At 55.2% G+C, this 8,679-nt stretch overlaps 1 protein-coding gene across 1 annotated transcript in view; it reads left to right on the top strand.

The window, feature by feature from the left end:
- PCNT (pericentrin) overlaps positions 1 to 8,679 on the top strand; it is a 127,504-nt gene that overhangs the window by 55,621 nt on the left and 63,204 nt on the right. The window contains exons 23-28 of the mRNA XM_019628028.1: positions 2,170 to 2,399; positions 2,878 to 2,994; positions 3,104 to 3,124; positions 3,800 to 4,006; positions 6,444 to 6,614; positions 8,104 to 8,190. Coding sequence (XP_019483573.1) covers positions 2,170 to 2,399; positions 2,878 to 2,994; positions 3,104 to 3,124; positions 3,800 to 4,006; positions 6,444 to 6,614; positions 8,104 to 8,190 — 833 coding nt within the window. The remainder of the gene's footprint in view (positions 1 to 2,169; positions 2,400 to 2,877; positions 2,995 to 3,103; positions 3,125 to 3,799; positions 4,007 to 6,443; positions 6,615 to 8,103; positions 8,191 to 8,679) is intronic.

Below are 8,679 nucleotides of genomic sequence, written 5' to 3' on the forward strand. Positions count from 1 at the left end.
CTGCAGGCTGGAAGTCCAAGGCCAGGGCGCTGGCCTAGTCTCCTTCTGGTGAGGGGCTGGCTCCCTGGGCCACGGACGGAGTCTTCCCGCCACGGCCTCACATGCAGAAGGGTGGGGGAGGGGGAGGTCTCTGACCCCAGCACAAGGCTCCACCCTGTTACTGCCTCCTCCTGAGGGCCCCGCCTCCTCCTACCGTCACTCCGGGGGTCAGGGTTCAACACAGGTATTCTGGGAGGCAGACTTTCAGGCCCAGGCAGTGGGCGGTGGAAAGGAACAGGTCTGAGGGGCCGTCCTGTTGCCGCCACCGCCCCCTCTGATCTCTGGCTGCGCTCTTGGCCGGTCCCCTGCTCTCATCTCTGAGGAGGCCGTGTTTCTGTGCACGGACCCTCCTGCTGCTTTAGCGACAAGGACTCAGGCTCGTCAGCACAGGCCAGAGGCCTGTGGGTGACTGCTGTGCGCTCGCCCGGACACTGCAGACCCCTCACTGAAGAGGGGACGCTTTGCATAGCTTCCACGGCAGACTGCTAAAAAGACGCCCTGGAAGGTTCCTGCAGGGCCGGCTCGCCCTCCTCCTGTGTGATCCAGCTGTGCCGCCCACTCCACCCGGCCCGCAGGCGGCGCTCGGCAGCCACACAGACGTGCTCGCACAGAGGCCGCCTGTGCTGTCATTGGGCGCCCTTCCTGCAGCACTGACCATCACAGCGGTGACACACGAGCCTCGTTCCGACTCCAAGGGCTGTGAATGACGTTGACCTAACTGCACGTTTAAGGCTAATGCACCGTAATTGCTGACTTACTAGCACATGTTTAGAATGTTCTGTTAGTGGTGATAGAGGGTTGTCATGAAAGATAGACACGTGTTTATAAACCAGAAAGAAGAGCGGCTTTTACAGCTGGTGAAGTGTGAGCAGAAGTTGGTGGATTTAATGTTTACATTTGGATAGTTTGAACCCATGCGGCTTTGGCAGAGCCAGGCCTGCCTTTACGGGTGCTTCTCAGATGCGTTGTCTACCTGGACTGCAGCCGCGATGTCACACCAGGAATTGTGGATGGGCTGCTGATCTACTGAGGGTCCCCACTTTTCCCTGAGATGCTGTCCTAGCCTTGGGTGTGTAATGAGCGCTTTCCTGCAGGGGGGCTCATCAGGGCTTGTGTTCCTGGGACAGAGGTTTTAAGGTTCATTGCATTTTTCCATGTCAGAGGGTGTTTGAGGAGGAGGAATTCCTCCAACAGGACCTGATACTATCATTTGGGAATACTAAGATGGAGTTTTCTCAGGCTTAAAAAGTTTTTACTTTAGCCCATTTTGATTTAAAATTTGCAATTTTTTTTTAAAAAAGATTTTATTGGTGAATTGGGGAAGGGGAGCAGCAAAGTTGTCCTTCAATCTTAGTTGTGGAGGGCGCAGCTAGCTCGGCTCTGAAGTCCAGTTGCCATCTGGCTGCCCATCTGCAGCTCGTGGCCATTCAGCTCAAGGTGCTGAGTTCAATCTTAGTCGCAGGGGGGCACAGCCCACCATCCTATGCAGGAGTCAAACCGGCAGCCTTGTTGTTAAGAGCACGTGCTCTCACCAGCTGAGCCATCCTGCCACCTGTTGGCAGCTCAGCGGCAGCTCAGCTTGGGCACAGCTCACTGGCCCATGTGGGAGTTGAACTGGCGACCCTGTTGCTCAGAGCTCGCACCCTTAACCAACTGAGCCACTCATCCAGTCCTAAAATTTGCAATTTTAAAATTGTATTGATTTTTGCAAAAATGCTTGGCTTTATTTTCGGTGGCATTTGGCCGAACTGTGGCTCTGTGCAAATGGGGGCTCGGGGTCTGACAGGACAGGCTCACACTGGCTTGGTGGTGCACGTGACCTCCTTAGCGGTGGCTGAGTGACCTCCTCTCAGTCCTGTTCCTGTGGGATAAGGACCAGGACGGGGACAGCCATACCGTGTCCGTGGGCAGGGTCCACAAGCCTCAGGGACCCCCTGCTGCCGTCCTAGCCAGGACTTGGTCTAGGCCGCCAGCAAGCCTGGCCGTGGTGTCTGCCCTTTTCTGGGCAGCTGTGTTTTGTGGGCATCCGCTGTGTCAGCATCACTGTTAGGAAGCCACGCTTGGGGCTCCGCTCAGCACAAGGGCCGCACTCCGAGTCCTGGGCTCCTCCCCTCCCCTTTGTCCCTACAGCTCTTCGGAGGGAAGTGGAGGACATGAGCAGGGAGCAGGCGGAGAGCCGGAAGCAGGTCGAGCAAGACCGCCGTGCCCTGCGCACTCAGACGGAGGCTCTGGAGGCCGAGCTGCAGGAGCAGCTGTCACGGCAGCGGGCGTGTGCTGAGCAGGCCGGGGAGCTGTGCGCCCTGCGGCAGCAGCTGACGAGTCTGGACAAGCAGCTGCGCAGCCAGCGACACTTCATGGACGTAAGGGTTCTGAGCGGGCTCCGTGGGCACTGGAGGTCGTCTCTGGATGGCTGTCCCCAGGCCACTTCCCACGCCCTGTGCTCTCAGAGAATGCTGGCAGTCCAGTGGTTGTGGTTGCTGTTGGCGGACAGGGCAGACCGCGGCCCTGTGATGCGTGAGCCCCAGGGAGTGGCTTGAGCCCTGGGTCCGGCAGGAGCCCCCTTGTCACATGGGTGCCGGCCGGGGCTGTGCTGTCCGCTGACTGTGCGGAAGCCTCCATGTGGGAAGGACTGTCCCCTCACTAGCCGCATTTCTGCAGTGCCGCACGAGGCCACGTGGCTGAGCAGTGGACCTGTGCTGCCTGGAAGCCCTGGCCACTGAGCGGAAGGCCAGGGGCCGGTCTGCACAGGCCCAGCCGCCTCCCTTTGCTGGGCCTCCTTCCTGGGTGGGCGATCCCGGGAGCACTGTGGCCCTGAGTGCACATCTCGCCTGGTGACAGGAGCAGGCTGTGGAGCGGGAGCAGGAGCGTGAGGAGTTCCAGCAAGAGATTCAGAGGCTGGAGGAGCAGCTGCGGCAGGCGGCCCGGCCGCGGCCCTGGGGCCCCTCTGACGGCGACGTAAGTCGGCCCCGCTACTGGCCACACTTAAGGGGTAGCAGTTCTCTATGGGGCTCTTAAGCTTTATGTTGAAAACTGTTTTTGTCTTCCATGTATCCGGGAATGACAGCAGGCGCAGCGAGACGAGCAGGTATGTGTTGTCAGTGCTGGCCGACCGGTGCGTGTGGGGATGGGGGGTGGGGTGGCCGGCGCCCCTGCGTCTTGCTGCTGTTCCCTGCAGCCTTCTGCGTGGGGCCGGACTGTCTGCTGCTCCTGCCTGAGTCTCTGTACTCAGTGGGCTTGTTCTTTGTTAAACACGTTCTGAGACAACTGGGTTCACGTGCGGTTATGAGAAGTAAGACACAGATCCCGTGCGCCTCGGCGCAGTGTTCCCAGTGGTGACATCCTGTGGGTCCAGCCTCATCCCAGGCAGGGTGCTCCCTCCCATGGGGTCCCTCTATGAGGGGAGCGCACAGTGGGTGCCTTGGGCCAGCTTCGTCCACAGCCTCCTTCTCTGGAGGTCCCAGTCGGTCGCTGTCGTGCCGTCTGTGCTTAGCGTCCAAGTTTCCTGCTGAGTGCTCCCCACTCCTCGCTGTGAGGCCAAGTCCCTTTCCTGATAAACTGGGTGTCATCGCTTTCCTGTCTTCCCCTTGGGAGAGTGCCCCTCTTACAACAGCTGCACCACGTTCGTCCCCGAGGCTTCATTGCACCGAGGTCTAGAAAACCGCATGGACGACGAGTTTTCTGTCGAGTGTTTGGGTACTTTTATTTGGAAGATTTTTTTTTTTTAACTATAGTATTTCTGAAGCATTTTTTGTTGTTTTAGGTTGAATTATTACAGGAAAAATTGAGAGAAAAATCAGGTGAACTTGATGAATTGGTTATAAAGAAAGAATTAGCAGAAAGACAAGTGTTGATCCAGGAGGAGGAAATTAAGCATCTCGAAGAAACAAATGCCAGCATTACGAGGCACGTGACCCAGCTCCAGGAGGAGCTGGAGGGACTAAGGGGAGCCATGCGAGAGCTGCAGCAGGTGAGCACCCGCAGCATGTGGGGTTCTGGACGGGTCCCTGTCGTGGGTGCACCGCCCGAGCTGCTCTGGAAGACCAAGTGTCAGCAAGGCCCCCGGGCCACCCGCTGACCGACCGAGTTTCCTCTGACCTCTCAGCTTTTGTCTGCTCTGGAGGGAAATGCTCCATGCGTCCTCTGCTGCGTCATGAAACTCTTTTCACCAAACGTGGGGGTTCCCACACACTGAGCAGCTCCCCGCCCTCAGCAGGTCCCAGTGCAGTCCTGACACCAGCCCCTGGGGCTCGCGTAGACCCCACGAGGGAGGCTCAGTCCCACAACACTGCCCCTCAGACATCAGCCGCAAGGCCCGGCCACACGTACTTCCGACAGACCGCCTATAAGTCGGGGGTCCCCACACCTCTCCTTGGGTCCCAGGAACTTGCTAGAGGGGCTCCCGGAGTCGGGACACACGTTTCTTAGGGGATTAGGGTCATAAAGGGTCTGACTGAGGAGCAGGTGGGAAGCAAGACGCGGAGGGCGAGGCCTGGGGACGGGCTCGGGGTCCCTGGGGTCTACTGTTCCAGCACCTCCATGCGCTCACCAAACTCGTCCTTTTGGGGTTTTGGGGAGGTCCCACCACCCAGGTGCAGTTGCGTCAGTCAGTGGCCATTGGTGATTGATTCAACCTCCAGCCCCTGTCCCCTCCCCAGAGGTCAGGGATGGACTGAAAGGTCCAATCCTCATCACAGGGTTGGTTCCCCTGGTGACCAGGCCAGCCCCCACCCTTAGGCGACCGAGAGCTTTCCAGAAGTCGCCTCAGCAACATAAACTCAGGTGTGGCTGGAAGGGGCTTGTTCTGAATGGCAAACCCCTTGCTCTGTCGTATCACTCAGGAAATTCCAAGGGTTTTAGGAGCTCTCCTAGGAATCGGATGGAGACCAAATACATCTTTCTTATAAGTCACAGTATCCCATTTTTAGAGTAATAGCACCTTACAATAATTGGTGTAGTACTCTTTAGTAATTTCGTAAAGTTAAATGCTCAAGATTTTAGGTTTAAAAAAGTTACTTCGTTAAATACTTTAGAGCTAGTTACAGTTATTTTAATTTTTTAGTTTAGTAATTTATGCCAACTCCTCAGTGAGAATGCCTCCAGTGACAGTTTTCATGAAATTTGCAGTTATGTGTGTGAGGGACAGATGCTTCTGTTTGCATCTGAACATTTGAGGTGAGAGGGTGAGCTGTGCTCAGTGTGAGGGCAGGGGGCCCACGGCGTGTCCACGCAAGTACTTTCGTCAAAAACTGGGCCGGCCAAGTGGCTCAGTTGGTTAAGAGTTAAAGAGCGTGAGCTCTGAGCAACAGGGCCGCCAGTTAGATTCCCACATGGGACAGTGAGCTGCACCTGAGCCGAGCTGCCAACAGGTGGCAGGATGGCTCAGCTGGTGAAAGCACGTGCTCCTAACAACAAGACTGCCTATTTGATGGTGGGCTATGCCCATCCGCAGCTAAGACTGAACTCGGCATCTTGAGCTTAGAGGCCACGAGCTGCCGGCGGGCAGCCAAATGGTGACTGGCGCCTTCCACAGCTAAGATTGAAGACCAACTTGGCTGGTCCCCCTCCCCAATTCCCCAACACTGTTCCCCTCCCCCAATTCCACAATTGGGGAAAAAAAAAAGCACTTGAACTTCTGACTTTTCAGTTATGTCCTGTCACTGGAGGTTAAACGCTTACGTGAAAAGTGAGGGAGGCTCAATGAGAAATTTTATTTTAGAATCACTCACCTCGCCCTAAGGCACATCCCGCCCCCAAGGAGGCGAGTTTTCACCAGGCGTGTTTGGTTGCGGAAAATGCCCATGAGAACGACTGAGTGGAGTCTGGGATCCTCCTTGAGAACACCAGCTGGGCCCAGTCGTCCTCGCCTCACACCTGCAGGGGAGCAGTGCTGCCCATCCACTTTGTGTGCTGGCTGCTCCCCTTCTGTCCCCCTGCAAGCACTCACTGATCTCTGGGTGCCAGGCATGTAGGAAACACCGTGTTTTCCCTCCGCTTTGGGAGCCTGTGTACAACTTCCTGTGCCCTTCCTTCCCCCACTTAATATGTGGCGACGTTTTATCCATATCAGGTTTTCTTGGAAAACTTTTAATGGGCTGTTAATATTCCCTGTACGGAGGTGTTGTCATCCATTGCCCTGTTTTTCGGCAAGTTCTTTGCGGCGTTTTGAAATTGCTAAGCCTGGAGACTCTTTCTGTACCTGTTGAGTGACCTCTAAGAATCAGTCCCCCACAATGGGATGCCGGGGCCACTGGCTCTGTTTGGGGCTGCGTCCTTTAGCAGGGGCATCTGGGGATCAGGTGTGTGGTACGTGCAGGTGAGCTCCAGGCAGAGCTGGGGATGGTGTACACCTTAACACAGCAGTTCTGTCCCTGATGCCTGAAATCCTTACCTTTTTTCTCAACTAGGATAAGGAGGCCTTACAGGAACAGCAAATGAATAGCTTGCTCCTGGCGTCCATGCTGCAGTCTAAGCGAGATGAGGGCCGACGCCCCTGGCTGCTTACGGGCTGCCTGCCCGAGGGTCCAGAAGTCCAGTTAGAGGCTGTGCAGAGGGCACTCCTGCCACGGGACAGCGAGGTAAGCAAGCAGGCGGGCCCCCCTGCTCGTTGCTTGGTAGGGGACGCCAGGTGTCCCAGCTGTGCGGTGGTGGGTCTGCAGCTCCTGTGTAGTCCTTGTGCTTTACCATTTTCATGTGAGTTATAGGATAGTAATCACTCTGGGGCATATACTTTTAAATCTCTCAGCGTGATCTTAAAAATTATTAAGCATTAGGTAACTCTTAACACGTACGTTTTTTGTTTTAACGAAAGCTTTTGGACTCAAAAGAACAGCTAGAAAAGGTTAAAGATGACTCAGTGAGCAGGAACGAAGGGGTGTGACGCCTGGACCTGAATTAGGCTGGTGCCACTCTGGTGCCAGCCTCGGCGGGTGTCAGGCTGACAGCGCCGGCATGACGGTGAGCTGAGGAGACCCACCTTGGCACCTGAGCTTACGTGGGTTACAGAAGTGCTGTGGCCGGCCCACGTGGGGACTCTTAGCTGCAGGGCATCGGGGCGGAGCCTCAGGCTGTCCTGGGCAGCAACATCAGCCCTCCTCCTGAAGACGGGAGGGACCCTACGCTGGCAGGTGGCTCTGGAAGTGCCAGCCTCATGTCTGCACTGAGGCTGCATGGGGCAGTTTGTAGGCATCACGGGCGGAAAACCAGAGTGGCCTTGAGTGGCAAGCGTGGCCTGCTCCCACCTCCGCACCAGCCTCTGCTTCCAGTCCACAGCGCTGATGACCGGGCTTTTGAAGCTGCTTGTTGGAGTGAGACTGAGGGAGAGGCACTTCCCTGACGGCAGAACTGTGACAAGGGAGCAAACCGGACTTGGGAGTGATGGCCCTGCCTTGGCCTCCCAGGGTGCCCAGTCTAGGGGAGGAGGTCACTCGTCGTCGCTATCTTCCCACCTCGGTGAAGAGAGGTCGCTTGTAAATCCTGTTACCTTAATGTAACTGTGCTGTGGAAGCAGAAAAGAAAGCCAGCCCCTGCACAGCGCAGCTGATAACGCAGCTGTGTAGGGAACGTGACCTTGGACAGCCTGGCAGTGTATTAGATTGCATTTAGGGTCGTTGCCTGGAGTGCCGACCTGGCAGTTGTTGGAGGAGTAAGTGGCAGCGCTGGCAGGAGTCCTGGGGGCTGTGTGTGTCCTTTGTGCCTGAGCCTCAGCGGGGCTGCAGCTGTGCATTTTTAACTGTCTTCAGTGGCGATGGGGTTCAGGCCCGTCCCACAGTCACTGCTGACCTGTCCCCGGGCCCGTCCTTAATCGCTAGAGGAGAAGCAGGCCTGTCACTCCTTGTTGGTTGCTTTAAACAGACTGCCTGGAGAAATGCAGCAACTGATGTCCGAAAACTGAATGAATATGTCATTTTAAACAGAAGCCCTTATTAGAAAAACATTTTCAAATTGAGTGTTCGTATTTGAAATTACAGCCTTATTTAGTTAGGACGTCTCACATCTGCCAGGCCTGGGACTACTTCCCATAGGAATGCTTTGTTGGCTTCATTATGTTTATTACCATTTCCGCAGGCGTGTCTGCAAAACAACAAGAAGGAGATAATGTGTGTGAGCGAGCAGTTGGCTGAGATGGGAAGTGGCTCTGTCAGCGTCAGCGAGGTAGGCGGCCCCTGACAAAGGCCTGATGCCACTGGCTCAACCACGCCCTCTGCTCTGCTGCTTTTGGCCTTAGCTTAGCTGTGTCTTAGCCATTGTGTTCTTGGGAGTTTTTAGGTGTGACCTGGGTTCAAAGGGGGCCTGTAGGATGACACACATAAAGTTTATAATTGTGTTTTCATTAGTTTTGATGAAAGGTATAAGGATGGTGGCAGCTGTTGGGATAAAAAGTTTTATCTGCATTTTTTTTGTGTCTCTAAATTTCACAATGGCAGGCTATTGGGATATTAGTGATCTCTTATGGTATCTTATATATTTGGCAAAATTTTAAAAACTCATTTTGAAGAGTGCTTTTAAAACAAGTGACTAATTTTTTTTTTTTTTTTAAAGATTTTATTGGGGGGCCGGCCGAGTGGCGCGATGGTTAAGAACTCGCTTGGGATGCCAGAGGGCCCCGGTTCGGATCCCACATATGAGGGCCAGTGACACTGC

This window comes from Hipposideros armiger, unplaced genomic scaffold (assembly GCF_001890085.2).
Source record: "Hipposideros armiger isolate ML-2016 unplaced genomic scaffold, ASM189008v1 scaffold_745, whole genome shotgun sequence".
Classification (NCBI taxonomy): Eukaryota; Metazoa; Chordata; class Mammalia; order Chiroptera; family Hipposideridae; genus Hipposideros; species Hipposideros armiger.